Raw genomic sequence first — 19,652 nt, forward strand, 5'->3', positions numbered from 1 at the left:
ACAGTGGGCAAGCGCTTACGATTATAACATGTTATACAAGGGCGTTTGCTTATTTGTCGGGCTGAATAGACCATCCATTGATAAAATAGACTACTATCCTGTCCCAAGATTTTAACAGAATGATCATTATTAGCAATTTCATTATAATTAGGCAAATTAACAGCACGCCGGGAGCGAGTGTGTGCCACGCGCATCAGTGTAAAAGCTTCATTTACAGTCATAGTAACGCCCGTATAACCAGTAGTCGGGAGACAGTGGGTGACATTGCACATGAGTGTGACTGAACCATAAACGTAACATTGTCTAGTCAGTGCCTCCATTGCGAATTTGTCATGAGTCGGTCCTACAGTCAGAGTATAACGGCTAGAGGGAGTGTTTACATATGTCAGATCTATGTCAGAGTCGTTGTCCCAGGCCCCCTGTGCCGCAACAACAAGTCCTGCAGCCAGGGCACATTGGTGAAGACGCACTTCCCTATCCGCCATACTCTGCACTAAGCTAAAGGTGAAATACGTCAGGGGCGGCAGGGCTAGCAGCCAGATCAGCAAGGTCAGGCTGATATTCCTGCAGTTCACGGAGGAGGTCAAGGTCAATGGTCGAGAAAGGGACACAGTCACTCCGACTCGGCTCAGCCTGGTCTGGATCCGCCTGACCGGTCTGGGCGGAGGACGGGCCGGCTCCTCCATCGTCAACTGATCCGGCCCCAATGTCTCCTCCAAATGATGCATCTCCACCCATTCCTGTGGTGGGGGGTGTGTGAGCTGCACTTCCCCCCCCCCTCGGGGGACACATCACCTGTGACATCACCCGGACTAGGCTGCTCATTGTCAGATGATGCCAACTCGCTTGCGCAGCTAGGACTCAGAGGCGGAGGTAGCGAGCCACTACTAGGTGATGAAGAGTCGCCCCCTTGTGCTAGCCTTTGGGATCGTCTAGGGGCGCGCTGCACAGAGGGTTCTCTAGCTGCCGCGGGCGTCCGAGACCTGGCTTCTCCCTGCGGGGTGGCGTGGTCACCCCTGGCCAGGCCTGGTTGCGTTTCAGCAGGCCCTTCAGGCCGCGGTGCAGGACAGCAGTGGTTGAGGTGGAACCAGACTGGTTTACCTTGGACTTTGACAGAAGTCGGAGTTGACAAGATGACCTTGAAAGGACCTTCACGTCGAGCCTCGTTCCACCTGCGCTTGAACGTCTTCACGTACACCCAATCACCGGGCACCACACGCTGCAGGTCAGGCTGGATTTCAGCCTGTCGGTCCTCTGCGGTCTCAATTACCTGTCGAGAGATAGCCTTGTGTATTTGGGTTAAATGGTGCAGGTAGGAGGTCAATTCCATTTCACACTGTTCTAATGGAGGCCCTTCATACGGGCCCCTCAAAAAGGGCACAGGCATGCGACGGCCAGTTAGCATTTCATGCGGGGTTAAATGGGTCGTGCGGTTAGACTGTGATCTCATTGACATGAGAGCTAGCGGCAAGGCATCCATCCAATTCAACTTACCATTACTGCTTGCTCTAATTTTGGCTAATTTGGCTTTCAAGGTACCATTAGCACGTTCGACCACACCTTGAGACTGGGGGTGGTAGACACATCCAAATTTTTGTTTTATCCCAAGCATTTTCATGCTAATTTTCACAATGTTGGCAACAAATGCTGGACCATTATCCGAGCTGATCAGGTCAGGGATGCCAAATCTGGGGAACACCTCCCTGCACAAGAATTTAGCAGCAGAAGTGGCATCAGGACCCTTCGTGGGGGCAGCCTCAATCCACCTACTAAACCTGTCAATTACCACCAGAACATATCTGTAGCCTCTCACCCGTTCAATCATGTCGATGTGGTCCATCATAAGATGCCGAAACGGTCCTTCTGGTATAGGTATGTGGCCCAGTGGTGCTGAAAAGGATTTCCTCACATTGTGCTGTGCGCACACAATGCACTCGTGTAAAGTCCGATCCACCATAGCTGCCAAGAAAGGGGTCCACCAAACCGCTTTTAGCTTGCGCAACACTTCACCCCGATGACAATGATCTTGGCCATGGGCAGCCAAAATTGCTGTTTTCACCAATGACAGGGGCAACACAAAATGTCCCTCCGGGCTGCGCCACAAGCTTCTCTGATGGCCATCTGTCAAACACTTGGAAGCGCCTCTCTTCTTCCAAACACTCTTTTCATACACCGACGCCGCATCCTGGGTCTCAATCAGGGAGACTAATGTAGTCAAAGGCTCACAGTCACCCGCAACCAGCAGGGGGGCCATAGCCCCCACCGATGCAACCTCCCTGGCCACCTCATCTGCATAGTTATTCCCCTTGGCAACCAAAGAGTCATTCTTTTGGTGGCTAGCACATTTGATGATAGCCAAAGCCGATGGCAGCATCATGGCTTCCAAAAGGGAGGCCAGCGCTTCTGCATGAACAACTGGAGTACCATCAGCTCGCTTAAAGCCTCGTTGCTGCCAAATTTTTCCATTAATATGACACACACCATAAGCATATGCAGAATCTGTGTATTCATTAAGACGCTTGTCTCGTGCCAATTGACATGCAGCTGTCAATGCCATCAGCTCAGCAAGCTGGGCTGAACAAGGCTGCGGAACCTTTTTCGCCTGCACTTTAGATAATGAACCATCCAAGTGCAATTGGACAACTGCATAACCCGCATGGTTACCTGTTACATCTTTATAGCATGACCCATCAACAAAATATGTGAGATCCGCCTCGATAGGTTGATTATGAAGGTCATCACGAGGTTTCAAAAATTCCTCTGTTGATTGAATACACTCATGCGTTACATCTGATTCTGGGACCATCATACGAGTAGCTGGATTAACTGTATTACATCTTTGTATCGTTAACTCAGGTGCTGACAAAATTACTTCGTATCCGGTACGCCGGGCTTGAGTCAGCACAAAACGCGGACTTGTAAGCAACGCATGCAATTGATGCGAGGTGAAAAGGGACACAGGGTGGCCCATAGTTATGGCTGCTGCCTTTTGAAACGCAAAGACGGCCGATGCTAATCCTTGGTAGCATGGAGGCAACCCTAACTCAACATTGTCCAATTTAGAACTATAGTAAGCAATCGGCTGCTTCCCATTTGGAGTATCCTGCATCAAGACAGCACATGCATGCCCAGATTTTTCTGCAACATACAAGAGGAATGGCTTTGAGTAATCAGGGTTTCCCAAAGCAGGTGCTTCCTGGAGGTCACGTTTTAGCATTGAGAATCCTTGAAGGGCTTTTTCATTCCACTCCAAGTTAGCTGAGCCATTGTTCTGTCCGGCCGCGCGGATCATTTCACGCAGAGGGGCCGCTTTTATGGCATAGTCACAGATCCAGGCTCTGCTATATCCTGTCATTCCCAAAAAAGTTAGCATTTGACTCACTGTTTTTGGCTGTGAGGCTTTAGCAATCGCCTCTAGGTGAGTAGCAGATATTTTTCGCAAGTTGCCACATAGCCTCCTCCCCAAATAGTCTACCTCCTTTTGACAGAACTGCAACTTATCTCTGCTAACTTTGTGCCCTCCCTTTTCAAGTGCTAAGAGAGAACAGTCAATGAATCACGCTCGCAATATTCTTTTGTCGGACTGGCAACCAAAATGTCATCCATATACTGGGTGACAGTGCTGCTCACGTCCAGGTGACCTAAATCCTCTGACAGGACCCTGTTAAAGATTGTGGGGCTGTCAACATAGCCCTGTGGTAGGCGTGTATAGGTATACTGCTGCCCTTCATACTTGAATGCAAACAAATATTATGATGCTGGGTGTACTGGAACGCTGAAAAATGCTGAACACAAATCAATCACTGTATACCAGAGTGATTCAGGTGGGATGTTAGAAAGCAAAGTGTGGGGGTCCGGCACCACGGGAGTCTCAGCATCCACTATGGCATTAATAGGTCGTAAATCATGCACAAGTCTGTAATCAGGTGAGCGTGGCTTAGGAACCGGGAAAATTGGTGTGTTACATGGGCTCTGTGTTTTGACCAGGACCCCTGCTGCTATCAATCCTTCATTAGTGGGCTTTATCCCTATGGCTGCTTGTGGCTTCAAGGGATACTGGCTTTTATTGGGCAGTGTCACGTTTGGTTTTAATTTGATTACAACTGGCTGTGCTGACTTAACAAAGCCTATATCTGTCTTATGTTGCGACCACAATCGCGAGGGTATCTGGCCAAGCAGGCTTTCATGTTCTGCTGACAGTGAGGCTTGCACAAAAGCTGACCTGTGCACCAATGTGGTCACAGTGCGGCCTTCACTGACAGCAAAAAATGAAATTTTGATAAATTGTTTATCGGGTGAAATATGGACGCGCGGATTATCGGTGTCTTTCCATGCAATAATTTGTAATGCTGCTTTTACCATTGGGCCAAGCTCCCATGATTTGTGTCCCTTTTCGACAAACAGTGTCATGTGTGGTGTTGAATTTGGCACTTGAAACCATATGGCTGCTCTTAATGGAAGTGTAATTGCTGCGGCTGCCCCTTGGGGGCCTACATAAATGTTGACTATGTGCACATAGAAGCAATTATTGTCCATAATTTCCTTCCAGCAAATCTCATAGTCTTTGTGGTTTTGCAATTCGTCAAAGAAGAGTGTACAGTGTTCAGGCATTGATGGCTTGCTTGCATGGGGCAGTATTTTTTGTATCCATTCAGTCCATAATTTCCAATCCGACAGGAGTGGTGCATATACACAAAAGGAAGTGGATGAGCTCAAAATGACTCAAATTCAAAACACGGAAAACAGTAAAACTACGCAAACAGAAATCTATAAGATACGTGACAGTTTACACATTCTAAATGAAAAAATGGAATACCTGGAAGGACAGTCAAAGAGAAATAATCTGATTATAGAAGGAATAGAAGAAACACCGGGAGAAACATGGACAGACACCGAAGCGAAAGTGATGAAGATGTTTAAGGAGAAGCTACAGATGAAGGAGACGATAGAATTGGAGCAGGTACATCGCAAAGGCAAACCTGATATTGGGAAGAACAGACCAAGGTCAATAGCTGTTACAGTTGAAAAACACAAAGACAAAACAAAAATCCTACAAAAAGCAAAAAATCTCAAGGGTACAAAAATATACATTAACGAGGACTTTACTGACACTGTTAGGAAAAAACGGAAAGAACTCATACCAAAAATGAAAGAAGCACGAGAGAGAGGAGAGATTGCCTACATAAGATACGACAAACTGATAATTCACCCTCGAACAAGCACATCAAGACATCAAGACCAACGCAACTCACTAATAAACTGAAAGAATATATAGTATGCTGGGTATAGTATACCTGACTAAGATCTACAAAATGCCAAAATGGCAAATTTGTACACAAAGGGAAATAACCTTAAAATATTTGATTATACGGAATATAAGATATCTGATTTAGAAAATACCCTTGACCCAGATACATTTTTTGGTAGCAACAATTATGATATCGTTTGTGAGTATTATACAAATGAACAACTAAATGTAAATATAGATAATGATTGTTATGCACTCTCAATTATACATTTTAATAGTAGAAGTCTACATAAAAATGTTGCAGAAATTAAAGAATGCTTGCGTAAAATTAACAAATTCCATGTAATAGCCATATCAGAGACATGGCTTGAAAATGAGATAACAAATGATATTGAGATGGAAGGATATGAACTGTTTACCATGAATAGGGAAAACAGAAGAGGAGGAGGTGTTGCAATTTATGTTGATAAGGTTTTTAAATGTAGTAAAGTTGAACATCTGACAACTGCCATGGATAACGTAATGGAATGTGTGACAATTGAGGTACACATGAAAAATGTACCAAATGTAATTATAAGTTGTATATATAGGACACCTGGGTCATGTCTTGACACATTTAACGATAAACTAGCAGAAATTCTTAGTTATACAAATGATAAAAAAACGCGAATAATGTGTGGTGATTTTAACATTGACCTGTTAAATCCTAATGGACACCAGAAAACAACCGACTTTATAAATATGATGTATAGTAACAGTTTATTCCCTGTCATTACGAAACCAAGTAGAATAACAATTGATACAGCTACACTAATAGATAATATATTTATAAATAAAATAGATTTTAAAATAGAAAGTGGACTCCTTATTAATGATATAAGTGATCATCTTCCGGTCTTTGCAGTTCTTCATGATTATTTTGAAAAAAAAATTATGAAGCCGTCAACTTACACAATTGAAAAAAGATTAACAACACCTAGGTCCATGGCTGCCTTTAAGCTGGACCTAGAAAAGCATAACTGGTCTGAAGTCTATTCAAAAAACGATCCTAACACTGCATATAGTGAATTCCAGTCAACATTTAACTTTTTATACAATAAACACTGTCCAATAGTTCAAATTAAAAGGAAGTATAAAGGTCCAAATAAGGTATGGATGACAAAGGGGATAGAAAATGCATGTAAAAAGAAAAATATTTTATATAAAAGATTTCTTAAAACAAGAACTATGGAATCTGAAACAAAGTATAAGACCTATAAAAATAAATTATTAAATATTATACGTATAAGGAAGAAAGATCATTACCATGCATTACTAGAGCAGAATAAAAACAATATGCAAGAAATATGGAAAATACTAAATGATGTAATTAAAAATAGATCTAAAAAAATAAATTATCCAGAATATTTTATAAAAGATAAAAACAGTGTAATCGATAAAATTTCAGACATAGTCAATAACTTCAATGAATATTTAGTTAATGTGGGTAGAAATTTGGCAAATGAAATTCCAGAGACAAGAAATAAACATGAAATAGATAAGTACGTTGTAAATAATTCATCCACTATGTTTTTAAATGGTGTTAATGATATTGAAGTATTAAATGTTGTAAAAACATTAAAAAATAAAAAGTCTACCGACTATTTTAATATTGATATGACACTGGTAAAAAGTATTATAGAATATGTTGTAAAACCTTTTACATATATTTGTAATTTGTCTTTCCAAACTGGTATATTTCCATCAAAAATGAAAATAGCAAAAGTAATTCCTATTTACAAAAGTGGTGATAGACATATATTTAGTAATTATAGACCAATATCATTGTTGCCACAGTTCTCAAAAATTCTAGAAAAATTATTTTTATATAGACTGGATAATTTTATTGAGAAACATAAGATTTTGAGTGAATATCAGTACGGTTTTAGAGAAAAACGGACCACCTCAATGGCAGTCATGGAACTTGTAGAGGAAATAGCTACCAACATAGACAATAAAAAATTTACTGTTGGGATTTTTATGGATCTAAAGAAAGCATTTGACACCATAGACCATTCTATATTAATGAATAAATTAGTGAAATATGGTATAAGAGGCTTAGCATATAAATGGATAAAAAGTTATTTGGATGATAGATATCAGTATGTGCAGTTTAAAAATACAAATTCAAAACAATTGAAGATTACTCATGGAGTTCCTCAGGGGTCTGTGCTGGGCCCTAAATTATTTATATTGTATATGAATGATATCTGTTGTGTCTCGAAAATACTCAAGAGTGTCTTGTTTGCGGATGATACAACTTTCTACTGTTCTGGAGACAACTTGAAGCAGCTTCTGACTACTGTGGAGTATGAATTAAGTACAATAAAAAATTGGTTTGATATGAATAAATTATCATTAAATTTAAATAAAACCAAGTTCATAGTTTTCGGTACTAGACCAATCACTCATCAAGTTAAAATTAGGGTGAATTTAATTGAAATAGAAAGGGTGTATGAAAATAAATTCCTTGGAGTAGTTATTGATGATAAATTATGTTGGAAACCACACATAGAAAATGTTAAAAGGAAAATGTCAAAAATCATAGGGATACTCTATAAAACCAAGGAGGTCCTGAACATGAATTCACTATATACATTATATAATACATTATTATTACCATATTTGACCTATTGTGTGGAAATTTGGGGAAACACATATAAAACAAATACTGACACTGTTTTTAAATTGCAAAAAAGAGCCATAAGGATTATTAATAGATCAAAATATACAGAATCAACACATCCACTATTTATTAAATTAAATACAATGAAATTTTATGACTTGGTTGAGTTTAAAATAGCACAAATAATGTATAAAGTATACAATAATCTACTCTGCCACAGTACTCAAAAGTTGTTTGAAATTAGAAACTGTCCTTATGATATAAGGGGTACAAGTGTATACAAAAAACCCAAAACAAGAACAAATATTAAGCAAAGGTGTGTCTCCGTTAAAGGAGTTAATTTGTGGAATAACTTGGGAACCGAACTGAAAAGATGTAATTCACTTGTTGAATTTAAAAGAATGTTTAAAAGTAAAATTCAATATTATTATTTAAATCAGATATAAGTTAAGAAGATTGTAGAAATGATTTATTCATTTACTTATTTTTCTTTGATGTATTAATATGAGTGTAATGAAATTTGTATATATGTGTGTTACTAGTGTATTTTTATTTCTATTTTTAATTAATTTTTTTATACGAGTAGCATTATATTTTCTTTTATTAAAAATGTAATTTATTATAAATAAGTGATAGGATATGAAGAATAAGGGGTAGGACTGGATAAGTTTTCAACTTCTTCCTACTCCCTTGAACATATACATAGATATTTATTGGATGTTTCTTTTATTTTATTTTATTTTATTTTTTTTACTTTTAACTTTGTGTTTATATAATTATACGTGTATATGTGCATATGTTCAATAAACTTCAAACTTCAAACTTCAGTCTTCGCGAGCAACAGAGAGTATACAGTGGCATAATGCTGCTTTTCTCGTGGGGCCTGAAGTGGCATCAGGGTGGTGGCTGGTAGCGAGTCTTTTGGCGGCAGCTCGACCCAGATGCCATCTGGTGTGCACATGATGTTGGCATTTAGTGCACAGAGAATGTCTCGTCCAAGTAGGTTGATAGGCGTTTGGTCAGAGATGAGGAGCGGCGCCACTACCTTTCTTCCTGATACCAACATTGGAATTGGTTGAGTGAGGGGGATGAGCTGGGTTTTCCCAGAGAAACCTATTGTCTTTATCGATGAGCCAGACAGGGGGAGTTTTAATCCAGAGCTCCCCACGCAGGAATAAGTAGCCCCTGTATCCACCATGAAGTCATGCTCTGATCCTTCAATGACAACAGGGACAGTGGGCTCATCTTGTGGTTGAGTTGTTACTGCTGGCGCCATGATGATTTCTCCCCCAGGCTTCTCTGGGCATCCCTATTGTGGCCCTCTGAAATCTATCCAGGGATTGGTGGGACAGTCGCGTTTGAGGTGGCCTGGCACGCCGCAGCCCCAGCATTCGTTTCCCTGGGGGCGGTTCTGGGATGAAGTGCCCCGGGGTGCTGGTCCTCGATGAGCCGCATTGCGCCTGGGGTCAGCAAATGAGGTCGGTGGTCCCCCATGGTGGCCTGCTGGAACACTCTGCGGGCCCGCATTTCCACGACCAGGTGTCCGCCGGCTTCCATGGCTGTGAGTCTCCCTTGTGGGCAGGCTTCTTCCATCCCTTGACTCATTATAGTGCACGTGGATTTCAGTTGGCACTGAAGGATGCATGGGAAGGTTCAGGGTCTGCGGCACATTAGGCTGAGTCAGCAGGGGTCCTCCCAGTGGGAGGATTGGCAGGACAGCAGCTGGCACAGGTGCAGGTGCTTGTGTTGTGAAGGCAGTCGCCTGGGGCATGGGGGCCGTTACTTGGGGCACCTGGGGGCAGGAGGCCACATTTGGGGCCACAGTTGGAGCCGGAGGCTCAGGGGTCGGGGGACCTCCCACCGTTACTAGAGGAGCTTGAGTCCTGACTTTGTCCTTCTTTTGTCTCAGCTCAGTCAGCTGCAAGTGGGTGAGCTTGGCGTTCATCTGACGATGTGCCTCTTCTTCTTTTTGTTTTTCCTTCCGCAGGGCCTCCACATGGTGCACCAGGTGCTCTTGGAATAGAGGCCAGTCCATTTTCATGAGTCCCACCACATTGTCCAGCCGGTCTTGAACCTCATCAGGCATTGATTTTTTCACCATGACCTTGAACAGGCTTTCAGTGGTGCTGTTGCAATTCCAGGCACTGCCTGTCTCCTCTCTCCACTTCCGCTGGAAAGAGTGAAGGAACTTAATGGGGCATTCATCTTCTTTCAATGTCTCGCCCTCCAGTTTGGCTGGGTCCAATTTTTCTGGATAATATTGTCGCAGCTGCCTCCAGACATCGCCACGGTGTCCATTAAAGCCAACATGATCAGCCTGGTTCCCCATCAGCAGCACATCCAGTCCAGCTCTCTCTAGGATCTCTTCCGCTGCATGTTTTCCAACCAGGTGCATCAACAGCGCTTTGATGTCTCCCAAGGCCAGCGTGACTCCGGCTGTGCTTTCTTCCAGGGCAGTGATCCACTTGTTAGCCCCGTTCGTTAAATCAGGCAGCCTATCAGCTAGGCCTATCATGTCGCAGAAGGACCAAGGCACATAGTGGCGCTTTCCATAGCTTCTGGTGACCAGTGGGCACTGAGAGACGCTGGCACCGTGAGGGCCTCTCTGCTCGCTGCTTGGGTGGTATGCTCTTCCGCTGCGCAGTGTTCCGCCAGGCCCATGTGGCCCGGCTGCATTCCTGCCAGGAAATGATGATCTTGGAGTGTTCTCATAGTCCGCCCCTTGCAGCGGCCTTTCAGTGCTCCACTGGCTGGTGTAGTGGGGAGGATCAAATGTCTCAGGGATGTCCACCAGAGCCTCCTGGTTGGGCGTGGGAGCGGTGTAGGAAGCGGGCGGTGGGCTCTGGCGTGGATGCTGGCCTCCTTCTGGAGTGGGCACAGGGTGCAGGTTCAATTCCCGTCTTGCCGTCAAGGGAGTCTGGGGGCTTAGAATTGGGGGTGTCGGGTCGGCAGCGCATTCTGACAGCTGGATCAGGGATGATTTTGGGCACCTGCTTTCACCCCCTTCGTACCGCTTCTCCATCTCAGCCAGTGAAAGGAGCCCTTTGCTGGGGCCTCCCTCATTTGCATGTGTAATGTGCCCTTGATCTCTAAGGCACTCTGCTAGCATTATGTCTCTGTATTGCTTTCTGTTGTCTCTCGTTTCTTGAGTTGTCATTTCCATGAAGTCCAATGAGTCATCCGTGAACTTCTTCTTTTTTGACCACAAGGGCAAGGCATCAACTCCTACTTTTCGAATTACTTCACGGAGGGTACTTAGTTTTTCTTCCAGTCCCTCTTCATCAATCATGGGTGTGCGTGCGCGCGTATTCGGATCATGTCTATGTGTGAATGAACTTGATCGAGCTGTGGGGTTGTGGGCTAATGTGTCTATACTATTCTCTCTGGCTCTAATGCGTGTGAGTGTGTGTGCTTCAGCAGCGCGTCCGTGTGCAAAGGTCAAAGGGTCAATGGAGTGCGCGCGCGCGCGTGTGAGCTCGCTTGGATCAACTGTGTGTGTGCATGCATGCATGTCTGTACCTAACATGTCTCCTAATGAACTAGGACTACAAGTGGATGTTGGCAGGCTCGAAGAATCGCCCGCCCCAGCACTTGCATCAAAGACCACCCCCCCACATGTTCTGCCTGCTTTAGGCTGTGTCCTAAATGACACCTCAAAAGTGCCTGAAACTTCCCCGCTTAGACTTCTATTTTGGTCCCCTCTTACCACGTACTGACCAGACTGACCCCCCCCCTTTCCACACGTATATGGTGGTGGTGGATTATCTTGCAATGCTGGAGCAGTGGGCAGGCACAGTGGCCCCTCAGCTTTACTTTTTTGAATTTGAGGATGAGACGGCCCTTCTTCCCTTAGCGGGAGCTGCGATGCTCCAAATGCCCGCTTTCTGCCCTCCTCCCTAAAAAATCGAAGCACTTCCCGTTCTCTGGCCCGCTTTCCTTGCCTGCTTGCGCTAAAGTCTTTTGCTTTATAATGTTTGATATTTTGCTCAATTTCATCGCAACAGGCAGCCATAAAGGTCCCTTCTTTTGGCTATCTTAATTGGCCAGAGGTTCTTTTGTGCCACTTTGCCATACATTGTCGAATTTGTTGCTCAAAATCAGGTTTTTGCATGATTACAAATGCCATTGGGCTGGATGTCCCAACTCCCTTTGAGTGTCGAACACCCATGACGCCCTGCGTAACCTCACCTAATTGTGAATTCAGACTTGCCGGTTCGTTGTCCGCGCTTACTTTTATCAAGACAATTATCTTGCCCGCGGTAATAGCAGTTTTTAGTTTTGTTCGGGGGTGAAAAGTTAGCCTTAGCTGCTCCTCGCCGTCACAGTCAATTTCTTTAGTTAATTGCCCAAATTTACCCACCTCCCAATGCACTTTTCGGGGAACCACTGAAATACAGAGCTTTGGATCTTCTGAAATTTTGTTTTCTCCCACAAGAGGCAAATGGTTGGGGATTCCCAAGAAAGGTTTTAGAGGGACAACTGCTTGATCTTGAAAATTTCTGCAGAGATAGTCCAACAGTGGAGCTAGCTTGGTTGCTGTCCAAATTTCCCTAAGTTGCAAATCCCAGTCAATACCAGGAAAATCTTTCTTAATACGGTCAAGATTACAGAAATCTGTTATTTTCCACAGTTTATGATTTATCAATAGCTCACTTTGCCACTGTTCTTTTCCGTTTTTGTCACGAAAGGTACGCTCAAGCCAGAAATGGGTTCTTATTCCCTGCACCTCGGGCTCGTCAATATCAGGAATGTTTAATTTTGGCACACTTTCCTGTACGATTATATTCTCCATCCACTATTAGTTCATATCACTCACCTTACTTTTATTTATCCTACTTTCCTATTTCCTTTCTTTATTTATTCGTTTAATTGTTTTATTATTATTGCTATCGTTATTATTATTATTATTATTGCCGACAACAAAAAGGCACTTTATTTATTTATTTATTTCTTTATTTATTTATTTATTTATTTTTTAAACCCGCTCTCCTTCCTTTCTATCCCTCCCACTGCAGGCTTAACAATTTTATTTCTTATTTTTCCATGCAGTTTACAATGCAATCCACAGAATAATTCACAATGCGATTCACAAATCTTTCCAACACTATTTCCACTATCCCACAATCCTTCCCTAATTACCTACTTAATATCAGCTTCTCAGAAAACCTTCCTTTGTCTTTCGCCAACCTGGCTAGCACACAGGCGTCAACCACTAACCTTCTAACGCCACTAGACAACACTACGCAATCTTCTTCCAGTTAACAACTTTTTCTTGATTATCCCTTCTGGACTCTTAAAAAACAACATTCAGTTATGCTTTTCCTGCTAGCAATCCACTTTTATCCACAAGTCCGCCGTCTGCCGCACAATTTGCCTGTCACAGACCAAAAGACATTACAACCATAGTTCCTCTTGAACTAAGCTTATAGACAGAAACACAGTGATCTTAATGACCCAAAACCTTCCTGGCTGGGGACACTGCAATCACTTGGCTCAATACAATTTCTTTAGCCTACTCCGAGGCTCTTGAACACACACACACACAAAAAAATAAGGTCTTCCTTGACCTAGAAACCCAGCCGAATTTTCACACACTTAGCACAATGCTTCTCGGCCTGCCCTGAGGCCGAAAAATAGGGTCACCTTAACCCAAGCAGGTGCTCAGTTACCAGTCAAATTCACATCACAATGAGTCCATCTCGGACTTACAACAACGTCCCCTTGGACGACCCTTCTTGGGATTTTAGAACAATAATACTGTGGCTCACCTTAGAGCAGAAGCCTAACCTTTAGGCTTTTACAACAAAAAATAATCCGTCCTGGATTTGCAGCTCACTTAGAGCAGAAGCCTAACCTTTAGGCTTTTACAACAAAAAAATAATCCGTCCTGGATTTGCAGCTCACTTAGAGCAGAAACCTTACCTTTAGGCTTTTACAACAAAAAATAATCCGTCCTGGATTTGCAGCTCACTTAGAGCAGAAACCTAACCTTTAGGCTTTTACAACAAAAAATAATCCGTCCTGGATTTCCCCTTCTTGGGGCACACACAGCTGCAGCTCACCTTGAGCAAAAAACACTTTCTACTTAATACTTTGGCCGTTTTTCACACAACAAGGCAAACATACAACATGCACGTGGTCAGGTTGACTTGGACTCCTACAATTTACAATTTACTTTTGACTAAATTCGAAATAGACCTGGGCATATGTCAGACAGCTAGACACGCCGTGATCAGGCAGTTAGTTTCCAGACTTCAATAATTGAGCAGAATAAAAGGTCTGCTTACCTTAATTTTTGTAGGCCTTGTCTGGAAGTAACGCACCAATTTGGCGTGACACGCTGTCCGTTTTTCCCCAGAACTTTGTCCAAATCCGGTTGTCACGGCAACAAAATGTCGGCTCTCGGGTCAGGCCGGAGCCGGAAGGCTGGCCGCAGCGTCACCTGTTCCAACACCTGTTGGCAGGCTGGTGCACCAGGTCCCCTTTTGCGTTGTGAGTTGGAAGAAAATGCGAGTCAGAACAAAGAATAGGCGGGAATCCAAAGTCAAGCTGAACAAAAAGCGGCTTTATTGGCAAAAGCACACTGAGACCATTCAATTTGCGCAAATGGAAGAAATCTGACAATTTCAGGAAATGCAACAGTTTATAAAGCTTCATCCATGGTACAACCTCTTTTCCTGATTGGCTATCAAACCTGCCTGCCCACTTCACGCTTAGATCTTATTGGCAAGGGAAAGCCTCGGCCAAACCCACTTATTATGAGATGCAGTTTACTGAATGCTAATAGTATCTGCTTTTGACCACTAGGGGGTAGTGCAAGCTTAGTTTTGTGACTTCTACTGATATCCAATTGTTATAAAGTGGCCCGCAGATTATACGTCTCCCCCCCATTCTTGAGACCAGAAGTAGTAACAGGTTTTTACTGGTATCAAAAGAACTTATTCGTACATAAAAAATAAGGCGACCTATCATTTACATTGTATGATCTAATAATTTTGCTAAAACTAACCTTTTGCAGACACCAAAGTAATGAGGCCCTTGTCCTAAGCATCAGGCTGTCATCTGACAGTTTGTAAAATAGTGAGATCCTTGTTCTGAGCTTCTTCTATGACTATCAACTGACAGTCATAAAGTAATTAAGATTCTTGCTCTGACCTTTTTTCCGTCATGGTTGTGAACTCTTCAGGATATCACTTTTTTCGTTACCCCTTAAGCGTGAAGGAGCAGTTTTTCAACAGTTGACCACAGTGAACATGTGATTTCTGGTATTTTCAGCTGGCACCTTAAAGTTACAAAATTAAGTAAAATCATTAGTAACATAAATGATTAATTGGTAACAAATACATGATTCCCTTTGTGACAAGTCAGGATACACACTGGCATTTAATTTCCTTAAGCTATTTAAACACAAGTAGCAATCATAAAGTTGTTTAGCATGAAAAGGATTTCACTTGAGCATTTGGCCTAGAATAGGTCAATAGTTCAAGAGACAGCACCAAAAATCAGATCCCACATAGCTAACAGGCTGCAGCTAAAGTAATGCATTTCAAGGTGGTGAGGATACAATTTTTCACCGATTAATATGACATTCTTTATGTGTTTTATATAGGGTCAAGTTGAGTCAGCAGTCAGAAATCTGGTGTCTTTGCTTTTAAACACTGCAAAACAACAACTTAACACGGCCAACAGAGACGGGGCATTCAGCAGCAGCAGCACCACCACCCCAGATTCAAAGTTTGGAACATGAAATGACGAGGTTTGTTATTATACTAATTTTAATTTGACTAATCTAATTTTAAAACCATAAATTCTACGTGTATTGTTAAAAAGTAAATTGACAATGGTGTTCAAATCTTTACAGTAACCCTGTTTCAATGTATTGCATTTATTAAATGATTTTTCTAGCATACTTATACTTGCAATTTTAATTTACAGGTCATTTCCAGGCTATTTTAAATCAAATTTCAGAAAGGGCAAAAAGAGGTGTTTGACTCCGTCCCAAAATGTTTGGACAACTATCAAGCAAACTACACTTCATTTTTACCTCCTGCCAAAACATACTTCACATACACCATTGCCAATAGAGGAACTTGAACTTCTCCAGGCAGGCATGGGAAGACAAACCGTGACTTTACCTGAAGATGGTGACCACAATGAGGTAGAGTTGTCAGTTTATTTAAATTACCTGTTGTGTTAAGTTTTTTGAAAATTTTACTGAATCCAAAGTCTTCAGATATTGTACTTACCTTCTCTCCCTTCATTTTCACTTTGGCCTACAAAATAACATTTCAAGACTACTGGCTGAAACATTTCCCAAAATGAGGGATCTTTGTGGAGGATGGCTCTTGTATAAATCTACAGGTTAGTAACACTTCCACCATTTCATAATTTCCTTTAGGTTTAACTGTGTTTTACAGTTACTGATGTCCTTATTTTCCCTATCCACAAACTTGCACATTGCATTAAGTTCTTGCTGTGTACATATTCTCTTCAATAAAGGTGGTGGTGGCCGACGAAAGCTTGTAGTCATTCCACCGGAAACGGAGGGGTACTCTACCAAAGCTCTACGTGCTATATCAGCGAATGGAAAAAACACTTTTTATATTGTACCTCTTCAGGAGACATTAGACACCTCTCCCTTGCCTCTTGACTCACAGCACGTTACAAAAATGCCGAAACAGACCTGTTACCAGTGTAACAAGGGCATGCCATTGCAAATGCTTGCTGTACACATCATGACATGTAAAGGCAATGAATTCTTTGATGAAATGGGTGATGAGGTAAGAGTACCTTCTTTGTTAAATTTGTATAAAACAATACGCAATATTACTTTTTTTGTTTTTAAATCTGCAGTCTTCTGATCAGCTGTCTATTGTGGACAAGGGAAATGTAGAGCCTATGGTAATAATTGTAAATTACTCATAAATTGACTTAAATGTATTTGTACTATAGAGCAGTTCATCTTTTCACATTCCAGATCCAGGTGTGTCCAATTTGTTTGAAAGAATTTCCAGAGGATGAGATCACATACCATGCCAGCCTATGTGGTAAGCTATTTGATATGATTTTTTTTTTTTTAATTAGTACTACTAAGTTTAAGAAATGAGTGTTTTCCCTTCAAACTGGTTGTTGTTTCCACAAAGCTTTGACAGTGGATCCACTAATGTAGCAGATGACCAAATTGCAAGTACATCTTCTCAAACTCCAGTATTCATACAAAAAAAGAGGCAAGTTAATTTTAAGTGCAGTTGCACAAATATATTGCTTGATACTGTCGTTTTGTTTTTTTAAATAAACCATGTCTGTTTTTCTCTTTTCAAAGTTTGGAAGATATATTGTGCATCCTACAAAATCAAGTTAACACCACAACAGAGTTCAAATTGTGTGTAGATAGAAATGAGCTTCCTGACAGGGGTATCATTCAATGGAAAAGGAAAAAATCTGCATCTCCTGTTAGTACCCTTAAGGTAGTGTATATTGGAGAGTCAGGCGTTGATACAGGAGCACTGAGAAGAGAGTTTTTGACAGGTATGCTGGTTCAGGTGTTTAACAGTTTCATTTTGATGTGAAAGTCCCAAGTGATTTGACCTAAATTTGTTATCTGCTCTTATATGTTAGATATGATTTCAGGAATTGAAAACCGATTCTTTGAAGGAGATGACCTATGTGGAAAAAGTCCCAAGTACTCTTTGACAGACCTTGATAATGACAACTTCAGGTTGGTATCACCCATGGTTTTTAATTCATACAGGGCTATATGATTTATTTTATTTTTTTTAATTATGGACTTCAAGACATTACCTATCTTCCATACAGAACTGTTGGTGAAATAATGGCAGTCAGCCTAGCACAAGGTGGTCCACCACCTGCTTTCATGAAAGAGTGGTGCTACAACTTCATCTGTACTGGGGAGGTAGACTTCAGTAACCTGTCCACAGTGGATGTGGCAGACCTCGTTTCTTGTCTGCTTATCAGCAAGGTAAACATTCGAATGAGTATGAATAAAACTTGATTTTGAAGTTTTACTTGTTTCCAGGTAGAAAATGCCGCAGATTCCCAGTCTCTCATGATGTTATCAGATGATATTGTAGCCTGTGGATACACAAGCCATATCAAACTAGACAACAGAGACAAAATAATTCGGTAAGTGCTTCTCGGCATACAATCCTTGTTTATATCACTGCCTGAGTATGTATTTTCTTGTTTTATGAATACTGTTGTTTATCGCAATGCTTCTTGTGTGTTTTTTAAAGAGCAATTGTCTTACATTCTACAACAAGACTGATCCCAATGCTACAGCAAATTAGAAAGGGCCTGGAACTATACGGCCTGCTGGATCAGATGTCTGGAAACACTGATGCTTTCCACTCCCTGTTTGTTCCTGGGAAAATCACCAAAGTATTGATTTTAACTCTCAAATATCTTGGTCTTACACTGTCCAACTATTCAGTTGTGCATGTCATCCAAGCATGCAGAGTTGAACACAAAAATAATTCTGCACTATTTTTGTAGCCTGATGCTGATTTCATCATGATGAACTGCCAACCACGTTTCAGTGAAAAAGGGACATCCAAGGAGACAACTGAGAGGAAGATAATAAACTTTCTCCAAGATTTTTTACAGGAGTTAGAAATGTCAGGTATAATGAACACGCAGGAGTATAAATAAGTAAATCATGATTATTATTTTTTTTTTTATGATTTCATTTAAGTAAAGTAAAAATAACAATTGTTTTGCATGTACAGGTCACGACCACAGGACTCAGAATGTTGAAAAGGGTTAACTGTTCTCTGAAGTTGTAGCAGGGCGTCATCCTCAAGTGGGCAGAATATTTCTGGAACCACAATGTAACTAGTAGTGTCTTTGTCGCTTTGTAGTATGGCACTCTCCCAGTTAATCCCTGGGTCTTGGAGTTCCTACATAAAAATACATTCCAAGTCAATGTTTGTATGTTAATTGTTTTATATTACGAGTCAATGTTTTGTATGTTAATCGTTTTAGAAAAAAAAAACGTTTTGTAAAAACCGATGTATTGACTCAAATAGAATTCTACCATTGTCAACATACTGTCTATAGCAGTTTTAGATTTGCCTAAAAAAAAAAAAATACAACTAGAGTGCATTGTATTTAAAAAATAAAAATAAAAATAAAAAAAGTGCATCTCTTAAGTGACACCAATTTAAGTCAGGCTGGATGTTTTGTATTTAAAAAAAGAAAAAAAAGAAAAGAAAATTAGATTGTCTTAACACAAAATGTACCTCAAGCCTCTCTCCTTCATCAAGATCTTGAAAGTGTCCCATACACCACAGCTGTTCAGGGCTGAGACTTCCCTCTGTTCGTAGTGGATGATTATTCCACACTCTGAGAAAGGAGTGAAGGTCTGCTTTCAGTCAACGTACATAGATGTAGTGCACACTAAAAAGGTGAACTTCATCAGAGATGTCCAGTACTCCATCTTCTTCCAGAGAGTGGAGAACATCATAGTACTTGCTTGTGACTGCTACCCAGACATCTCTCCAAAGTCGCTCTATTCTGCAACGAAATAAAAAGATTGACTTCAATTTCTAAACTGAAAATTGAAAGGACTAAAAACCATTACATTTAACAGCTACAACATTGTTGTTACCAGCAACAAATCAACAAAACTAACCTCTGGTTGTGAACGCTCTTTCCCGTTATTTTGAATTAAGCCCCGCCCCCTTCCGCCTTCTTAGCCAATCAGAAGCCGTTATTTTGAAT

At 41.5% G+C, this 19,652-nt stretch overlaps 1 protein-coding gene across 1 annotated transcript; it reads left to right on the forward strand.

Moving 5' to 3' along the window:
* The first annotated feature begins 17,384 nt into the window (after positions 1–17,384).
* LOC144007909 (G2/M phase-specific E3 ubiquitin-protein ligase-like) lies at positions 17,385–18,584 on the forward strand. Its single transcript, XM_077507906.1, has 5 exons — positions 17,385–17,631; positions 17,730–17,892; positions 17,950–18,056; positions 18,167–18,311; positions 18,426–18,584. The coding sequence occupies exons 1-5, from the start codon at positions 17,525–17,527 to the stop codon at positions 18,579–18,581; spliced, it is 678 nt and encodes a 225-aa protein (XP_077364032.1). The 5' UTR covers positions 17,385–17,524; the 3' UTR covers positions 18,582–18,584.
* Positions 18,585–19,652: the final 1,068 nt, after the last annotated feature.

The sequence above is a fragment of the Festucalex cinctus genome, chromosome 1, assembly GCF_051991245.1.
Source record: "Festucalex cinctus isolate MCC-2025b chromosome 1, RoL_Fcin_1.0, whole genome shotgun sequence".
Lineage (NCBI taxonomy): Eukaryota > Metazoa > Chordata > Actinopteri > Syngnathiformes > Syngnathidae > Festucalex > Festucalex cinctus.